Source organism: Lytechinus variegatus, chromosome 6 (assembly GCF_018143015.1).
Source record: "Lytechinus variegatus isolate NC3 chromosome 6, Lvar_3.0, whole genome shotgun sequence".
NCBI classification, from domain to species: Eukaryota; Metazoa; Echinodermata; class Echinoidea; order Temnopleuroida; family Toxopneustidae; genus Lytechinus; species Lytechinus variegatus.
This window is the reverse complement of record NC_054745.1, coordinates 40,484,453-40,505,217: the sequence shown is the minus strand read 5'-3', so window position 1 is coordinate 40,505,217 and position 20,765 is coordinate 40,484,453. Positions and strand designations below refer to the sequence as shown.

The window sequence follows — 20,765 nt, the reverse complement described above, 5'->3', positions numbered from 1 at the left end:
CTGTAGTAAGAACAAATAGTGTTAAGTGTCTTATCCATATGTACTTCTCCCTATTGGCAATATTCAGCATACTTTTTGCAATTAAGCCTTAAAAGACTGGGGGGGGGGCTGATTCAGCCCACCCCTCAACATTTTCCGCAATAAGTCTGTAACGCGAAAAGCTGGTGCCGTGCCGTTTCATTACGTTTTTCTTTCAAGTCTTGCACAACTTTTGAGACCAAATATGCGACACCCGGGTACGTGGTTCTGAAATTACCCAACATTTCATAATTGCATGTCGACCCAAAATTGCTCAAAACCTGAATTTGTATACAAATCAAATGCAAATTGTAAATAACCAAATTCATAAACGTATCATTATTTTCTATTTTACTAATCGAACTCAATTTCATCTTGTTCATGGTCAGAATAGTCGCAGACGATTTCCATTGAAAAAAACACTAAAAACATGAGAAAAGAATTGTGATATTAATTTTTTGTAAAGTACATTGGATCAGAATCCTACAAAGAGTCTGTGAATAAAAAAGTAGCAGTTTAGAGGCCTTTTTTAATTAAAATCAAATCTTTGATTTTACGCATAAATTAGCACAATTAATGAATTGAGATTTTTCGGAAAATTTGATCCTACAGTCTTGGAGATTATGCCACGGGTAACGCACGTACCAATTTTTGTCGCGATCGCGAGGTCGACGGCTGAGATCACAGGGGGGAGCTAAATCAGCCCACCCAGTCTTCTTAGGCATAAAAAAAGCCCAGTCTATTTAGGGTCAAAATTTGATGAAAAATAATGAAGTTAAAAAAATTTTAAGTTTGGCAATGTCTTGTGAAAACAATTACATACATGACTTCATACATAAATGGTGGACTGATGATATCATGCCCACTCTTGTTTCCTTCATTGTATTTATATTATTTTAATAAATAATAAGTTTTATATAATTTAATACATGGTTGCAAAACATGTCTCCCTTGTTAGAAAAAAATTCAAGCACAAGACTGTTTCACCCAAATGATGCAAAATTTGAACTGTAAGAGCTCTTTACTTCATTCCATTTTCTGGTATTCATTTAACCATAACTGTGGCACGAACCAACCATAATTTCTGACGCGTTTTATGTGCATCACAAGCAGATTTAGATTTCTCAATTATTCATGAGCACCAGGGTCTGGTATTACATAAGGTAGCGATTGATCAGGGTCCCGTCTTACAAAGAGTTATGATTGATCCAATCAATCGTAAATCTATGGAAATCCATCAGTGTCATACTTTTTTCAACAGGAAATTGCAAAATGTCCTTTGAAAACAAAGGAGAACACACCAAATTGTCAAGAAGTCAATGAATTTATGCATATACTTCATATCTAGCAATATATTTTTAACAAACATACATTTTTATATTGACTTTGCTGGCTTTCCATACCTGCGATTGATCGGATCAATCTTACTTGAGATTTGCACAATGTCCATTGTAGACAAAGAGGAGCATACTAAATTGTCCAAAAAAATGATGAATGCATAAATATACATCATAAGTATACATCTCGTAAATATTTAGAATAAATCTGCATTTTAGATGCTGATATTGCTTGCTTTCCATAGTTGTGGTCAACCAGATCGATCGCAACTCTTGTAAGACAGGACCCTGTTCTACATTTTTATCTCAAACTAATGCGAAAAAGAAGTGAAAAATAAAAGAGAAAAATTTTCATTGCGATTTGTGTACTGTTTCCTGTCTAAAATCTACCTTTATTATCATTTTCAAGTACCCAAATATTTATCTACTGTTTTCCAATACAAGGGCTAGGCTAATATATCAATTTCTTCACCAGATTCTTCCTCTTCGCCTATACTTGTTGATAATGAGATGACCTGGATAAAAGAACAAAAAGAAAGCAATTAAAAGGAAAAGCAAAGGGAAAAATTAAATATATAATATATAAGAAAATAATGTTAAATCCTCTCCCCTCTTCCCCAAATGGACTAGTCCAGTTCTCCTTTTCTATTATTACCTTACTAAGAAATGCCTTTTTAATCCCTCTTACCCCCTCACATATTCTGGTAATATCTCACCTTTTCCTAATGGAATAGTCCACCTCTCCATCCCTATTATTACCTTACTACAAAATATCTTTTTAATCCCTCTTATCTCAACTCATTTCTTTCTCAAATGATATATTCCGCTTTAAACTTCCTATTATTATCTTTAAATTCCTTCCGTCTCCCCCTCACATCTTCTGATATTAACCCACCTCTTCCTTATGGAATAGTCCGCTTCTCCTTTCCTTGGAGGCCTGTCTGTAATCTTTACGAGTTCTTCGTTTCCAACCTCTCAGAGATTTCTGCTGACCAGACTGCTAAACAAACCAATCCATTCAAAGATTAATTTTAGCTATTTTAATCACCATAAAATAAATACCGGTACAATACAATACAAGAATTTCCATAGCACTCTTCACAATGATTGTATTACAGCGCTTTACAAAATGAGCAAAATCAAAATTGTGAAAGAAAAATAGAATACATACATACATAAATAAATAACAAGTAAATTAACTATTAAAAAGAAATGTCTTTAATGACTGCTGAAATGCTCCCAGAGATGATGATTCACGGATGCAGAGGGGGAGCTGGTTCCAGACGCAGCAGCAGCGAACGATCGGTCCCCTGAGAAGGTACATTGCAGTAGTTTTTGGTCTTGCCAACAGAGTTGGCAAATGAAACAATATTCCTCAGAATTGAAAGAAGACTTGCTCTAGGAATGTTGAAATTGAAGGTCTGAATCATAATTAGGGTGCGTTGCAAGAAAATATTTCGAATAACTTGCAAATGTTACTATAAAGACTAATTAAAACAAATTAATCATCTTTTTTTAATTGAAAAAAAAATCTGACACAAGTCCTTCTCAGTTGTGCTCGGTATCGAACCTCGTACATTATTGTGTCTATCCTCTCCTCTATTTTCTCTTTCTCTCCTATCCCCTTATCCGCCTTCTTATACCACTTATTTATTTACGGCATCAATCACATTTTCATTCTTTCCAGGTCATTTTAATGTTTTTTTCTCCTTTTATACACATCATTGAATCCAGTTTGCGTGATAGGGTTAATCCAAAATTCCATGGAATGAGGACTATTGTAAACTGAAAGGCAGCAACCTTTCATTGCATGGGGAAATTTGGCATGATTACAAATTTTCCTCTTTCTTTTTAATCTGATTTTCATTATCTAATAAGGACATATTGTGGGTCCCTATTAATCATAAATCAATTTAAACCACACATGTACTAGTTCCTAAACAATACAATTGTTTTAGCAGCAGTTCCGTTTCTATTACTTTTTGGCTTATAAAGTGAATTATCAAACCCCAAAACAAGTCTGAAAGTATGTATTTGCAATTATTATATTATTTTTTACAACTGGGTATTGATCAGAAATGATAATTTAGTAAGCCCCATCAATTACAGCACCGTCCAAAGACATGACCTAGGACTTGAATCTCAGCATCAATTTGTAACTCCCCTCTTTACTTTGATTTACGGGGGCAATGTCAATAGGTGGTGGATAGCGCTATATCTCGCTATTTTGGGCCAAAAAAAAGGTACGCCTAAGGTCAGAAGGTCAAGCGCGGACAAAGTTTAAATTTTTCGATTGGGGTGGGTGAGCATCACGTTTGGAATACTTAACGTGCCCCAAGGTTGTGCTTGCGACAGCGCACAACAAGTCCCATCCAGCTTATGGATATCAGTGGCGACAACGTCCAATGACACTAACCTTTTTTACCCCTAGCGAGGGCGATCTTTCCGAGAAGCTCCCTCTATGCTGAGGTGATGCGGGGAGACTGGAGCACTTTCTCTTGGTGGCATTGCCATAGCTACGCATCCTTTCTGGCTCCGAGATGATTTCGGAATCGCTGGCTTCTCCGGTCATCTCCTGTTCCTCTAGGTAGGTTTCCAGCTTCGCCAAGGTCGATTCACTCAGCATGTGCGGTTCTATTCAAAGTATGAAAAGATAATTGATCTCTCACAGTTTCCATCAGGAAAGTTGTTGTACATAACTAGTCCTCTAACTGACAAAGTCCTTTGAGATAAGAAAATGTTATAATTTCTTGTACCTATAACTAAATTCCTCTCATTGACCAAGTCCTTTGAGATTAGAGAATGTTATCATTTCTCATACCTATAACTAGAGTCCTCTCATTGACCAAGTCCTTTGAGATTAGAGAATGTTATCAATTCTCATACCTATAACTAGAGTCCTCTCATTGACCAAGTCCTTTGAGATTAGAGAATGTCATTATTTCTCATACCTATAACTAAATTCCTCTCATTGACCAAGTCCTTTGAGATTAGAGAATGTTATCATTTCTCATACCTATAACTAGAGTCCTCTCATTGACCAAGTCCTTTGAGATTAGAGAATGTTATCATTTCTCATACCTATAACTAGAGTCCTCTCATTGACCAAGTCCTTTGAGATTAGAGAACGTTATAATTTTTCATACCTATTAAAGTTTTCTCTCATTGACCAAGTCCTTTGAGATTAAAGAACATTATTATTTCTCATACCTATAAGGGACCGCATCCATATTGTATTGGCAGCGTGCACCCCGCGAGCACACCCCCGCTGCGGTAATTAGTGAACAGGATGTATCTCCCCGCTAGACGCAGCTAGCGGCGGCGCGCTGCTCAGATTAAAGCAGATTAACAGCCCCATTAATCCTAGATTTTATCATTGCAGCTTCTCGCAGCTTGCACGCGGCCAACTTGCAGGCGAATACTCGTACTCAAAATGATGTGCTTTCTAAATCCGTTGGTGAAATGTGCGCGACCGATGAGGCGATTTTCTTGTCTGCCCGACACGAAATGAAGGTATTAAAGTATGAAATATTGAGCTGAAAAGTGTCTTAGATCTTTAGCAAAATAATTCTTATACATTTCGAGGTGGAAAGATTCATATTGATATTAGTTTTATATTATTTCCGTTGCGTAATAATGATCTATTTCTTCCAACAAAGTACGATCATCACTTATTCTTAATCCGACCCCGACATGAAATAGGACATAGTAACTTCTAGCAAGCTTGTGTAAGATCATCGCTTGCGTGTTTGTTTAGGTCCGTTCCGGCACGAAATGAAAGTATAAAAGAATGAAATATTGAGCTAAAAAGTGTCTTAAGAGGTTTTAAAAATATTTCTGGTACGTTTCAATGTGGAAAGATTTGTATTCATGTATCTAAACTTTACGAAATAATTATGTATTTCTTTGAACAATGTACGATAATCGTCGCAATTCGAACAGATATGTAATAAAACAAAATGTATGAAATATTAATAGATTACACGGATCCTAGATTATTCGAAATATACTTTCAAAATGGTTTTAAGGCGGAAAGAATCTAATTACCTTTAGTAATAATCTACGATATTTTCCAACAATGTACGATTATCGCTTGTGTGTTTGTTTCCACTCTGGCACGAAATGAAGGTATAAAAGAATGAAATATTGAGCTAAAAAGTGTTTTTAATTGTGTTAAAAATATTTCTGGTACGTTTCAAGGTGGAAAGATTCGTGTTCATATAATTAAACTTGCGAAATAATTATGCATTTCTTTGAACGATGTCCGACGATCGCTTGTTCTTGAATTCGACCAGACATTTGATAAAACAAAATATATGGAATATTAATAGATATGGGTCGTAGATTATTCGAAATATACTTTTAAATAGTTTTAAGGCGGAAAGAATCCAATTACCTTTCGTTGTAATCTACGGCATTTTCCAACAATGTACGATTATCGCTTGCGTGTTTGTTTCCGCTCTGGCACGAAATGAACCGAGAAATGAAGGTATAAAAAATGACATATTGGGCTAAAAAGTGTCTTAAATGGTTTTGAAAATATTTCTGGTACGTTTCTAGGTGGAAAGATTCGTGTTCATATAATAAAACTTGCGAAATAATTACGTATTTCTTTGAACAATGTACGATAATCGCTTGTTCTTGAATTCGACCAGAAAACAAAATATATGGAACATTGACAGATAACATGTGTCCTAGATTATTTGAAAATAGTTTTAAGGCGGAAATAAAATAACCTTTCTTTTCTTCGCACAATGTACGATGATAGCTTGTTCTTGAATCCGACCCGACATGAAATGACGCAAAATATTTGGCATGTTAATAGATAAAATAGGCCGTAGATTTCTAAATAGTTATGAGGCGGAAAGCATCTGACTGCCTTTCGCAATAATCTACGGTATTTTCAAACAATGTACGATTATCGCTTGTGTTTATTTCTGCTCCGACACGAAATAAAGGCATAAATGTACGAAATATTGAGCCAAAAACTGTCTAATAAATGATTTTATAAATACTTCTAGTACGTTTCAAGGTGGAAGAATTCATATCTAATTAACCCTGCTTAAAACTTAACTATTTCTTCCACCAATGCACGATAATCGCTTGTTCCTGTTTTAGAATGATACAATTCACCTTGCCATTAATTTGATGGTTCAAATTACTAAATTTGTGATTTTATGCCATAATATTTGATGCAAAAGAATTCAAGTAATTTCATTTCATTTTATATAATCAATGGATTATTTTGCCGCAGCAGGTGAGTGTAATGGTGCTTCTTCGCAATTCATTATGTTTCCATACTCGTGCAATGTATACACAATTAATCAATTTAGAAGCCCATTGTAACGAGTAGTCTGAAAAACGCTCAAGCGCAATGAAAAGAGCAGGATCTTTCGCAGAATAGTCATGTCCGCTACGCCCATGACCCTTCAATGATAATTAATCAATATAATCTACGTCGGATACTTTCTTTGAAAAGAACTTGCCGCGCATTATATTGTGAAAGCAAATGGCCGCTTTGATCTTTAATGACTTAAACAGCACCATTGTTAGGTATTTAATCAGTTAATCTTAAAAGAGGATAAGAAAGAACATCCTGTGGAGTCTACTTTTTTGCCCTCTTATAATATTTTAATGCTTTTAAAAGTCATCCAACACTAGAATCTTTTGAAAAATTGTTCGGCGATTTCATGTAAACGGGGGGGGGGGGGTGTCGAAAATTATTAGACCTATAAAATCCTGGGCACGTTGAAACCAACAAAGTATGTATAGCCCTTTGGTATAATTATGTACATATATATTTTTAGGGCGGTAATGTCAATAGGCATCTAAAAAGAATACCTTGTTAGAAGGCGGGATTATTAGAACTTTGATTATAACTTACCTTTTGTATCGGCGTGGGGATACAAAATCTTTGCAAATTGTTAACATAATTAAAAGAAAGATAAACTTAAAATCGGGGGGGGGGGGGGGTATACAACCAAGTCCATACTAGTGAGGGCACTAATAGATTTACACGGGGCCACAATGCCTAGCTGCCCTATCAGCTACTTTAAAAGATATGCCTCATTATATTGCTATATAACTAGATCAGATTTCATTTGGCCTTTGTAAATGGTGCAAGCACGAAAACACGACACGAAGCGCGCTTGAATTTTCTATAAGGCATATCTTCAACAATTTTGATAGTTTTGACATTTAGAGAACGTTCGTAAATAATCAAATGAATTAAAGCTTCCATTTGTTGGGGGAGCCAGGGAGAGGGTGGGGTGTATGACATTTTGTGTCCCCTACGCTTAACTGACTTTTGGAAGGACGTGTTCTCCCCCCCCCCCCCGACATGTTTGATGTCCAACTACCCAAAACATATAATGGTCGGCTTGGTCGCTATTTTTTAAATCCCGTTCTTTAAATTTTCATGATCTACTTTTCATACTTGTTTTTTTTCACATCTTTCAATTCATTGTATTTGCGTTCTTTTCTCTGTTTTTAAACTTTCTTTTGCTCTCGCGATTTTTCAAATTACATTTACAAAATTATAATAACCCGAACCACTTTTGAAATATAATGTTCGTCTGTTTATTGCGTGCTCATTGTAGTTTCCTGTTGGGGTTATATTTGCACCATTTGGAATAACGTCAACCTGGTCAGGCTTCCTGCTTTCACTCCTGTTCAAAGAATTCTTGTAATTGTTATTTTTGCCAAGAAAAGCACAAAGGTCGTCCTGACAAAAAAAACGAGATGGTAACGTAAATGTTTTCAATGAAGCTCAGGGTCAATGAATTCGATCATGGGCACTTAATCACTCCTTTGTGAAATGACGAAGTGCCAGTTGCCCGAACTTGTCACAATAGCTCTAATTCTATAAGGAATTAAATCTATTGTTCCTTCGCATTTCATCGTTGAGAGGATAAAAGCACATTTGCAACATATTTTGCAGCTCTAACCTTGTTGACAAATTAGACACAGAAGAAAAGTGACGCCTATTGGACAAAATTGTTAAAAAAAGACGAGATGTAAAATAATCATCAACAATTGCGTATGCATCAATTAACTAGAAATGGCACGAAAGTGGCAATGATATTGCATGGAGTGGAAATAGAACACGTCGTCCCTTTTTCAGTCCACGTTCATTTACCGCCATGTGCTGTGTATATAGAGCAACATAAAATTCTGAACGCAAAATATATTTTGTCATATTATCATTATATATGTATTACTGTTTTTTTAAATCCCCTTGCCCGCCATCCGGGGTAGGAGGATGGGCGGCGGCAGGGTAATTTTGATTACGGGGAGGAGTAACTTTTTTGTATACTTAATTTCATATCGGGTCGGATCAAGAACAAGCAATAATTGCATCTTGTTAGAAGATGTAGATATTATAGCGTAGTGCGAATTATATTCTTTCCGTTCCAAAGCTCGTCAGAAGTATATTTTTAATAATTCAAGATCTTTATGAACTCGATATTTGTCAGTTTTATGTCGGGTCGGATCTCTTTCCGATTCGAAACCTTTTAGAAGTATCAGCTAGATCGAAACTCTGTATATAGGTATATCTATGATTTTCTTAAAGTCGACCATCATTTTATAACGGGTCGGACCAAGAACAACAATCGTATGTTGTTGGAAGATATAGGTATTCATAGCCCAACAATAATCAATTATTTCCACATCGAAAGTCTTAAAACATATTTTTATTGACAGACGATATCTTTTAACTCGATATTCCATACTGAAATACTTTCATCTCATGTCGGATGGGATCAAGAATAAGAAATTTTGCGACTTTTATTCCATTAAAATATTGCCTTTTCGACTTTGTCGGGAAAATTAGTAATTTCATTTTTTTCTGACAGAACATGGGTTCGTCCATATACGGGAATATCAGTTATTTAAATCGTTTACACTCGCATTAAATTTAAAATCATGCGTGATCGATCCTGCATTAATTTGAGATGTTTGTAACTCCATTTCATTTGCCTTTCCGATATTGCCGGGAAAGTGTCATTTACGTTCTCAGAGAACATGAATTCAGTCCTGAAGATATATGAAATTTATCTTAAATTGTTTGCACCTCAAAACAATCGCTCTTACATCAACACATGATCAATCGGAAATGATGGCGAAAATCAAAGAACGACAGAGATATTCCATGCATCCAACAATGGAATCGGTTCGCGAAATATACGCAGTAGCACCCATTCATCATGTTCATAATAAAATATAGAGGGTGAAGAGTTTCCTCATTTGAATAAAAACATGCGGCACTAAAAAAGGATTGTCACATGTATCAGTTCCTATTATGTGTGTAATGGCCCTAGCCTATTTATTCACAAAATGTTGCTAAACTAAAAAATAGGCCTCAAATGATTGGATTTATCAAATACTGCAGTATGGAAATTACAATGAGTATCATACAGTTTCACTTTTTTTTCAAAACTTTGATGTTTTGTATGGGATGTCATCTGGATCCCAAGCGTTTTCTTTTTCTTCATTCAATGTTTTTTTTTAATAAGAAAAAAACTATGGACTACTAAACCGCACATCCGGGTTTTTTTTATTATTGTTCCTGCTCGAAATGATATAGAGCGATCAAAAGACGGCGTTTGTAATTTGCATTCGACCCTTAACGCCCCCGCAATCCCCCCTTCCCCCTCTGCGTGTGGTCTTTAGCGTCACTAGGGAATTAACGCACTATAGAAAACCGGTGGATGAAAGGCTGATCGGATTTAATCCCGTGCCTAGAAAGACAGTATTGAAGATTATTGATACTGAAAAGCACTGATTTTTATACCGAGACTTAAACCTCGGTCACATTTGATGTACGGCAGCCGTAAGGCGAATTAAAACAGCCGTTTATTCATTTGTTTTATATACAAACCACCTATATGCAGCTGGTTCAAAAATGTTAAAACGGCTGTTTCCGACTCGCCGAACAGCCCGCCATAGAGCAAATGTGACCGAGGTACAAATGGTAAAAAAAAATTGACAAGCAAAAAAAAAGTCTTCACGTAGGAGAGGGGTCACTTATGGCTCGTCAGGGATCACTTTGGACTCGTCAGGGGGGGGGGGGGCAGGGATACGTCACTTGCATGTGTTGTGACTCGTCAGGGGGGCAGTCTGCCCCCCCCCTTATTAGGTACGCTAATGGTGCTGATCGTTGACTTTGGCCGGTTTATTAGGTCCGGTAAGAGGTAAAGGGTTGGATCAATTTTTTTAAACGTCTCAGATTAATTGAAAATCGTTCGAGACAGAAATTATTTCAAAATTGTTTTGATTTGGAAATTATATTGAAATAATTTAATTTCCTTTGAGAATAAACACTCTCCTAAAAAGAAGTACAATTCACTTATCTTTTCAATTAAGTCATAAATATAAGTCCTAAATACATTAGATAAATGGTCTCAACTCTCAATTAATATTTTTGTCAGTGCCAAGAAGCAACGTTGACGTTCGGATAAAACGGGATAAAATAGGCGTGTAATCCATCTGTATCCGGTCCCAAAATCATACGTTAAAAAAAGGTCATTAATTCAACTTATTTTTCATGTGTGAATCTTCCGTGTCAATCTCAACTTGAAAGCTGCAACATTTTCGAAATCGGCAGTATTTCTATTGATGGCGTTAATTTTCAGTTCAGTTCGTTGACAACGGAAACTATTGAGAACCATCGACTTAATCGAGATCAAGAATTTTTGTCATATTCATAATTATGCGCATGTGTTGATATATTCTATCACTAGCTAGCTGTAGTCATTTCCAATAGAGCGTGCTTGCATGAAATGCTTCGATACGGACATAAAAGAGGAACGCCTTTCATTATCATGCTTTTAAATATAATAATTTGAAGTCGAGTAGCACGACAAGTGGAACTAGTACAGGCACCACGACGTACATGTTTACTCTTCATTCCGGGTCTTCATTCCAGAGCGAGTCGCGGAATTGAAGGCTAGCCGTGGCCGGCGCGGGGTGAGATTGCCTTTGCGAATTTTGATAGAAATGGGGGGCAGCGACAGCGCAGCTAGCGGCCGCTAGCTGCCGCTAGATGCAGCGAGCTGAGGATTAAATCTATAATCAAATGTAACATAAAGTATGGCAGCGAGCGGCAGCAGGCACAGGGGGAGCTGCGAGAGCGGATGTGAGTTCTATTGTGCTTTAATTATCGCAGCTAGCTGCCGCTGGCCGACGCTATTATCCCGTCTTAGAGTGTGCAAGCGTACGCTCGCGGGGTGCACGCTGCCAATGCAATATGGATGGGCTCCCTAACTAGAGTCCTCTCATTGACCAAGTCCTTTGAGATTAGAGAATGTTATTATTTCTCAAACCTATAACTAGAGTCCTTTCAGAATGTTACAATTTTTCCTACAGTACCTACTACTAGATTCATAAACTGACCAATCCAACGCGCTCACTGAATAATATAATCTCTCATACTCAACTCTATTCTTTTCAGAATGATATCAATTCACATACCTATAACTAGATTCCTCTCATTGACCAAGTCCTGTGAGATCAGAGACATGACTTCTAACCGCTCTCTTGGGCCAAGCAGTGATCTGAGCACTGAAGACAGGTGTTCTGCTACTTCTTCCTTCTCATCTCCATCCATCTCACCCCTTCATGAAAGAAAGAAAGGTTAACAATCTTTAAATAGACACACATTGAGAATGATTTCAGCCAAGTTTGGCTGCGTCACACAAGAAAACCTTAAAAGATGGCACTTGCTGTTTTGGCGTTCAACAATTCAATGGATATAGCAACATTGATCTGGGGCTGCTCAGTGGCTGCCGGGTCTACAATCAATTTGGCAAAATTAATTTTCGGACTATTTTTATTTCAGATTTATTTTTCAAACCCAAAAATATGGATTATGATTTCCTTTTTTATTTTGGACTCATTGAAAATGGTACGGACACAAATAAAATATGATGAAATACTTTGAAACCAAGTTAATTTCTTGAAATAAGCGACGGAAAGGATCTCAAGGTTTTCCCTACTGATTAGGGTATTGCATTAGAGCAACACAAAGTTTGTCAAATGATATGATCATTGGTTAAAAACTGAGGAAGTAGTTCGATCTGCAACATTTGCAATGGACTAACTTGCCTGCCTTACCGTACACCGATTCCCATGTATCCCCTTTAAAGCAACCTTTCATTGACAAATCATGGGGAAATCAAGGCTAATCTCAGAACAGAGAAGGGATTCAAGTCTTTCACTCGATTGCATGCCTGGGGGTATTATGTAAAAGACGCCGGCATGTCTGGGAGGTCTATAGGAGAGCAATCGTGAGTAGACTAACCAGAAGTAAACTGCGTGTTTTCACTTTGAAACCTGTCACTTCCCAGAGATTTTATTTATTTTGGTTTCGCAATAAAGAGACCTGCAACTGCGATGACCTGAAGTAAATAACCATCACAAGTTCATTCGAATTCATGCTGCTTGAACTTTTATTGCATTAGTTCGACGGGTGCTCATGACGGACGAATTACATTGTGCAAGTCAATTAATTAGCCTTTTGCAAATTTCCCCATGATTTGTTAGTGACAAGGATTTAGATATTAATTCACTACTGCTGCGATACTGACCAGCCCTTATCCTCCATCTTCTTCTTTCGCTTCCGTTTCCCAGATGTTGATGATGTGGAGGGGATACCATGATCTGCGACCTTTGACCCGCCACTATTGCAATTTTCTTCATGTACCTCTTCCAAGCAACCAAGATCAAAATCCTCTTCAACCGGTTGAAGGACATTAGGGACATCCAAGGACACAGGTTCTGAGATTAAAAGTAAAGGAAAGTAGTTTAAAGCAAACAATTATTTCATGAGAAAGTCTATAAAATCAAGGTTAAATGCCACCACATTATCATACATCTAGATCTGATGCATTGACCCTCATTTAAAGGGGGGGGGGGGCAATTTGACCCCCCTCGACAAATTTTGCCGCAATGCGACCATGCAAATTTTTTTTACCGTCCGCTTGCTGACTCTACTTTCCAGTCTTGCGCATCTTTTGAGACCAAATTTGCGACGCCTGGGTACACAAGTTCTACAATTGCTCAGAAACGTGATTTCGTGTAAAAAGCCAATGCAAATTGTGTGGTTTTTTTTGTGTGTTTTTCAACCAAAATTCATAAATGATTTTTGTTTATATTGTTGGTTCAGATGGATTCATTTTATGTTATTTATGATCGCAAACGTGTCCCCGACATAGTTCATCGAAAAAAAACAATAAAAAACAAAGAAATCAGTCAGTGAAAAAGTCAGTGAGTGACGAGGTAAAAAAATGTTGCGCAGCAAATATATCACGAAAATTGGGGGGCCATTATCCCCCCCCCCCCCGGAGTATTAGGGTTAAATGAACTTTAATATCTTTACCCTTTAACAAAATAAACCAATGGGATTATTATTCAACTCTAATGAGAAACCATGAGTTAAATACAGTGATAAAGGTGACAAAAAAAGGGAGAAGAAAATAAACAAATGTGATTTACTTTCAAACCCACAAGCAATACACATCAAGTTAAATATTTCAAACTGATTCAATTATAAATTCATGATTTTCCAGTTGTCTAAATTTGTTCTAACTTTCACCAATCAGCCTCTCTGATACAATTTTCTTTTCTTTACCTTGCGCTAGATCCAGATAGCTGCTGTTCAGAAAGTCAACACTCCCAAAGAGCCCCTCGATTTCATCATTCACATCCACCCCTTGGCCATGAATGGGAGAATCCTGGCTGGTCGATGGCCCAATTACAGTGTCTGGATAGGAAGAGTCCACTAGATGGTAGGGTAGATCCTCATTCTCTTCCAGGGTATCTGAGCATTGAATGCTGGCCGAGATGGAGCTCACATCGTCCTCTTCCTCATTTAGTAAAGTTGGGTCAAACCTAGTATGGTGAATTTAAAGTAAAAAGAATACATTTACAGCAAACAGGGTCGGTCATGTGGTCTCGTGGTTAGAGCATCACACTAATGAATGAAAGGTTGTGAGTTCAAATCCCAGCTCTGCCATTATCTCCACTTTAACCAAAAAGGCCCGAGAGCAATTTCTGTCATCTATGACTGATTAACTGAGATGTAAAGATATTTCACATGTACTTGGTAATATACCAGCTTTTTAGCGATGATACAGCAAAAAGCTGCCTTCCTACCAGATTTACCTCAACAGAAACAATAGGCCGCTGTTCAAATAACATAAAGGTATACACCTTCACTATTTTAACAACTGCTTGATGGCATCAAAGAAGAAAAAAAAACTCCAAAAGTTGCTGAAAATTCACACTTCAGATCTTTCCATGTACATGGTCACCGGTTTTCAATAGAAACTACCAAGAAAATAACTAAATAAACTTATCTTCTTCCAAAATCGCTTTCTTTCAAATCTATTAAAGTCACTCCTCTGCAACCCTCCCTACCCCCTTCTCCCCCCCCCCCCCCCGGACTTGACCCCTCCCTATAACCTCCTCCCCCTTCCTATTCTACGACCTTATCCTCCTCCTCTCCCCCTATCCTATTCCCCCCCCCTCCATTCCCTCCTTCCTTCTTTCTCAACTTTTTCTCCTCCTTACGTTCCTTCATCATAATTATCCTTGTTATTATTACCAACTATCAGAGAAGAAATTTGCTCACGATATTTGCTTAGCATTTGTGTTCACAATGGAAAAGTTCTCAGCTAGTTAAGTTCTGTACAGTCAGAGACCTCATAATCAATCAGTTACACAAATTTGCGATGTGGAGCAAATTGCATAAACCAGGAAAATTATTCACAGATTATCAAATATGAGTAAATCATTGTTACCATTAGGAAATATATCAAAATAACAATTTTTTTGTCATAAGCATTGTTACAAGTATCTACATGTACAACTCACCCACGGCTGAGTGGCACTTCCGTCTCATGATCACCATGGTAACACGGGAGGAAAGTATCATCCTTGCCAAAGAGGGGGCTGTTTGAATGAAAGTAAAATAAGACAAAGAGTCTACATACAGTACTTATCTCAAAAAAAAAAATCTGATTCTCAGTAAAAGAAATATAGGGCGATTATTTTTCATAAATTTTATGCAAGGTGTTCAAGGACACAATTTATACCATTATATGAAGAACTTGCCACGTCGAATCCTGATAATTTATGGAAAACAGTAGGAAGTAATTCCTCAAAATACTGTGAGCCCCGAAATCAGTTGCTGAATTTAGTCAGGGTTTATGGGAGTGCTCCGAGACTGAGCACTTGACATGGTGGATACGTGCACTATAAAAATCCCTATTATATTCTGAGCAGACGTTCAGAAGACACCAGTTTTGGCTTTGACAGAGGAACACTTCATAAAAAAAATCAAATTCAAATACATCTTTTTTGTGTAAAATAAAAGGATCAGTGGGGAGTCATGTTTTTGCACCAGCCATCAAATAAGTTTGCATATCAATTCATTAAACTTCCCTGAACGAAACCTGGAGTAAAGTGAGAATTTTTCACAATAAATGTGAATATCTGTGATATATGCATGACCGGGAATCATACTCTCACTCTGTCAATATTTTTTAATCCCATATATAACTGAGCTAAACCTAAAATCAAGAAGATCTAACTAATGTTAAGATGCGCAGACTGAAAATGAAATGGCTTACCGTTAGAATCCAATGTCATGTGATATAATGGCTGTATCGTGTGTGTAATGCCTCATTCTAACACTACAATTTTAGTATCCATGCTCTCATAGCCATAATTAATCATGAAATTGGATTGTAAAGTTAGGATCTACTCCATTGAAATAACATTGTCAGTCGGACATTAGTCTTGCTTCACCTTGTCTAGCGCGCAGGATATTTTAGCATCGAGGTGAGATTCTTGATATTTATCAGCAAATGCACACATTTTTCATCTAGCACCGCTCATGATTTTGGCGCCCTCTATATGCGTCTTGTAGTTAGGCTGCAATACAAAGAAGACAAGATGGCAAAAATAACATCTGTGACATGAGTACGGTTCTTTTAATATTTTCATTACTTAACATGTAATTTTGTTTTCAAACAATACAAATTTGGGCCAAAAAGGTTGAAAGGATTATTGTAGCCCATTTATATAAGTTTGGGGTCAAAGGACCAAAAGAAAAGTTGGCAATTTTTTTAATTTTTGAGGAGCTTTAACTTAATTTTAATCGTGGGAAAAACGACGCTGCGCGTACTTCAATGGCATGCATTAACCTACATGTACGTAGTAAATGAATTAATCTATAGGAGCCTCCTGACTAGTAACAGCGACACAATAGACTGTACTAGCCAGGAGGCTCCTGGAGATTAATATCATTGACGTACTTAATCTCCACAGAGCCAAGGACGGGAAGCCATTGTACATTTGCACTGCGCGCACCAAGTATATTGCCAACAATAACATTTTTTGAAAACAGACAATTTTTTTCAGGGTTTTGAGCCCAAGCATATGTTCATGGTCTAAAATATCATTTGGACCCTTTTTGGCCCAAGAGTCTTATTTTCGAATGAAATTAGGCAAAACATAAAATGAATGAAAATATTAAATCTAGAGGAGCGTTTACTCAGTCTGCTATTGTCGCCATCTTGGCGTCTTTGTTATCGAAGCCTTGCTTCAAGGCGATAAATATCATGAAATCAACTCAATGCTAAAATAAACCGCACCCTAGACCATCAAAGCGGGATTTAGCATCGAGGTTGAATTCATATTCATCGGCTGATGCAAGTATTTTTCTTATCTAGCGCTTATGATACTGTCGCCTTCTATACACGTCTTGTTGTAGCTAGGCTAAATAGTGTCAGCAAACGCTCCCTCTACTTTTAAATTAAATTTTCATTCATTTCATGTTCAATATTATTTATGAATATCTCTTTTGGTCGAAAAAGGGTCCAAATGATTGTAGCCCATTTAGATTTAAATAGTCACAAGACTAAGCGAGGCAACGTAGTTCAGTCTGTAGTGTTAGAGCGCATGTTTCTGATATGATTGTAGATCTCAATGTGAGGGGTACGAGTCCCGCTCAAAAAGTCTGATGCTGTAGCGTTGTGTGTTAGCGTGCCTCACCACTGTACTCAGTGCAGGTGTGAATGCAGTTGGAAAGCACTCAGTCCAAAGGAAAAGATGCAAATGTTGGTCCCGCCACGTATACACCGCATGTATAGGACTAGGAGAGGTACAAACTATGCACGTTAAAACCAACACTATTCGTTAAAGAGTAGGGTGTTCACCCGGTGTATTGCACCTGCCGGTCCTGGCAAAATCCAGGCCAAGTACCCGATGCATTATGATTATGGAGGGCCCTGCATGGTTACTTCTACTTCTACGACGATACTCAGCTGGATCCATAAGTTAGGATGCAGTGCTAAGGAAATATCTTGGGTGCTCATCTGCAGTGCATACTTGTTGGTGCATATAAAACATTGTGCTGTTTGTGCAAGTAAAAAGCTATTCCTTGGTTTAGATGTTGGTTGGAAGCACCCCCCTGAAGGCCTCCAATGAAGGAGCATCAAGCAACCGCGTAGCCAGGATTTCATTTTGGAGGGGGCGGTAAATGCACGCAAAGCGTGCCAACACTTACAGAGTGCGCGAAGCGCGCTCCCTAGGGGGTGGGTGCAGGGAGGGGGAGTTTCCCCCTCCCGCGCGAAGCTTTTAGTGTTTCATAAATTAAAATGAAAAGGAGCCGTTTCTCTTGTCTCTAGTACCTCAAATTTGGTTGACTATATTGCGATTTTACACCTTGTTTTCAAAAGTGATTGTGAACGCACGAAAAAGGTATACAATGGAGGAAATTAAAATGATAATAACTCCTAAAGCTAAAGTGTTTTATCAATTTTTCTTGCCATAAAAAGGGTCCCGAGAAAAGGGTATTCTCAAAGATATATTGAAACTTTCTTTGGAAAGATCAGATTTGATTACAAACAATTTAGCATTAATGCATATTTTTAACTCGCAAAACAGAGAAGATTCCTCCCCGCGCAGAGCAATGAAACTCTGAAATTTCAAAGGGCGGACGTTTCATCAAATGTAGATATCTCTAATACCCAATCGGCTCTGATTCAATTGATTTTCTAAGATTATTGAACTTCATTACAAGGAAAATAGTGCGCAAAAAGTTGAAACTTCTGTGATTTATTGAAATTATCTATCTAATAAAAAAGGATGCCTATTTTTTTTTACTTATCCTGAAGCGCTTCATTTTGAATATAAAGAAACTTAAGTGTCATTCAAAATTTCAAACTGAGGGCGCAAAACAGGACAAGAGATGAATGTATGCAGGGAAATGACATGAAGTTTAATACAGATTGATAAAAAATATTGTACTTTTTTTATTTAATACGACACGAATTCCATACCTTCCTCTTTTTAAATTTGGAACCTGTTTGCCCCCAAATTATGGTTTAGTAATGAGCTGAAAAGCGGGAGAAGTTGACTTTATGGAGGTGACGGCAGAAACTGATATAAAGATTTTACCCGCTCGGAGCCGACCAGACCAGAAGTTGCGCGATCAATTGAACAAAAAAGATAACTTCATTTTTTACTTCGGCCTAACCTTACTCAAATTCATGCCCTGATGTATACAATTTTAACTGCAACTGGCAAGAAGCACATAGCTGAGGTGGAAAAACAGGGTTAGAGCTAAAGGTGGGGGAACAATGGAGAACTTCAATATTGTCATTTAACCGCGCGCAGCGTGGAAGCAAAATTCACATATGAATTTAGAGCAAGAAGAGTGAAGGAGTTTCTCTTTTGAGAAAAAATAAAGAATAAAAAGAAAAAAAAAACACAAAGCTTCCCTTTCCTTTTCTCCTCTCTTTTTTCCCTTCTTTTTTTTTTTCTTTTTGGGGACGTTTGGGGGGGGGTTCGACCGCCCCCCCTGGCTACGCGCCTGGCATCAAGGATGGTTTTGGGAAGCGCATTCCACGCAGTCACACTGTCCTAGTATACATTCAGATCCAAATCCAACTTAATACTTATATTTAATTTTGGCCCCGGGCCCCCTTCCTTGCTTTGGCTGAGGCTCGAAGTCAAAACCCTTAAGTTCTTAAGTTCTTAACTAAAGTCTAAATCATTGTTTTTTGGGGCAACTTTATTGCTGGCAAAATAGTATACTAGTTGCCAAATGTCATCATGTCCCATTCTCTGTGGAGATAAAGGCAAGCATGTCATTGTCAGTGATAACTGATGACAGTCCTGGAGCCTCCTCCTGGCTAGCCAGGACTGGAGGCTTCTACTTGTCCTTAACTCCTTATCATTGATTTAAACGTATGCACTCTCCACGAAACCAGGCAGGAATTTCTTTTATTCCAATAATTCATCTGCACGTACCCCCAAGATAAGTCGATGAATTCTTGTTTAAAAATGAAATAAATAGCGTAGTCGTAGAAACAGAAATGTCGGAATTGAAAATGTATATTATTTAGGGCCTACATGACAAAGCCATTTTTAGGGCTAATGTTAGATATTTTAGAAAAAATTCGGTGGCAAATTCAGGTTTTTGGGCGGATGATGATGATGATTGATGGGCCTGAACTTGAATCTTGATGATGTTGCATGCAGATGAATCATGAAATGGGAAGGAATTCCTGACTCATTGACATCGCATGGACATGGAGAGTAAGCATACATTAAATTATTTTCTACTCTCTAGAAGTCGAAGCCTCCTGGCTTAGACTGAACTGGTACATGAATGAACACAACATTAACCATGCACACAGTCAAGTATCAACGGAGCCGAGATTGGAGAGGCCAACGCACGTCTAAAAAATGACACATCACATGCACAAGCACTGCCGTACTCACTTGCAAAGTTGCATGCAGATGCAATCAGACAGGTCATAACGAGTTCGACCAGCCGGACATGGCGGACGTCAACATTTATCATTTGGAAAATGATAAACAAAAAATACATACCTCGGAATGGGAGAAAAGTCGAAGTCGACAACGGCTGGGTATTCAGCCAACATTTTATCGATAAAATATGTTAGAAGGACTATAATTCAACTTGCGATCTCGTCATTCATCGGTATGCAATACGTCATGCATGTGAACTGTGTGTCACCGGCTCCTATTATATCGCGGTCTCTGATTGGCTTACCCATTGACCCGCCCACAGATTCTAGCCAATCACTAATGTGTTAAGTGATAGTTTATCGCGGGCCTACACACGTGGACAACATTGATAAATTCTGGGGGCGGTAAATTCAAAAGGGAAAATCCCTATCCATATCGGGGGGGGGGGGGTGGAGGGGATGGGATGGGGGGCCTTCGCCATGAATATTCCACAAGTTATCATTTTGAAAAAAAATTACGAAGTTTGTGGCAAGGTTCCCCACTCAACTCACTATGTCCTAGATGTTAAAGAAAAATGAAGCCTTTATGAAACAAGAAAGCTTGGGCAAAAACAGAACAGAATTC

At 37.7% G+C, this 20,765-nt stretch overlaps 1 protein-coding gene across 2 annotated transcripts; it reads right to left on the bottom strand.

The window, feature by feature from the left end:
- Positions 1-200: 200 nt before the first annotated feature.
- Positions 201-20,427, bottom strand: LOC121417484 (protein FAM199X-like). Of its 2 annotated transcripts, none has more exons than XM_041611203.1 (8): positions 20,262-20,427; positions 15,231-15,308; positions 13,987-14,246; positions 12,944-13,133; positions 11,829-11,971; positions 3,772-3,989; positions 2,251-2,355; positions 201-1,870 (listed from the first exon to the last, which is right to left on the bottom strand). In XM_041611203.1, exons 1-8 carry the CDS (start codon positions 20,312-20,314, stop codon positions 1,802-1,804), a joined length of 1,116 nt encoding a protein of 371 aa, XP_041467137.1. In that variant the 5' UTR covers positions 20,315-20,427; the 3' UTR covers positions 201-1,801. The 2 variants fall into 2 exon arrangements, with proteins under 2 accessions (XP_041467137.1, XP_041467138.1); XM_041611204.1 differs by having other exon boundaries at positions 2,251-2,352.
- Positions 20,428-20,765: the final 338 nt, after the last annotated feature.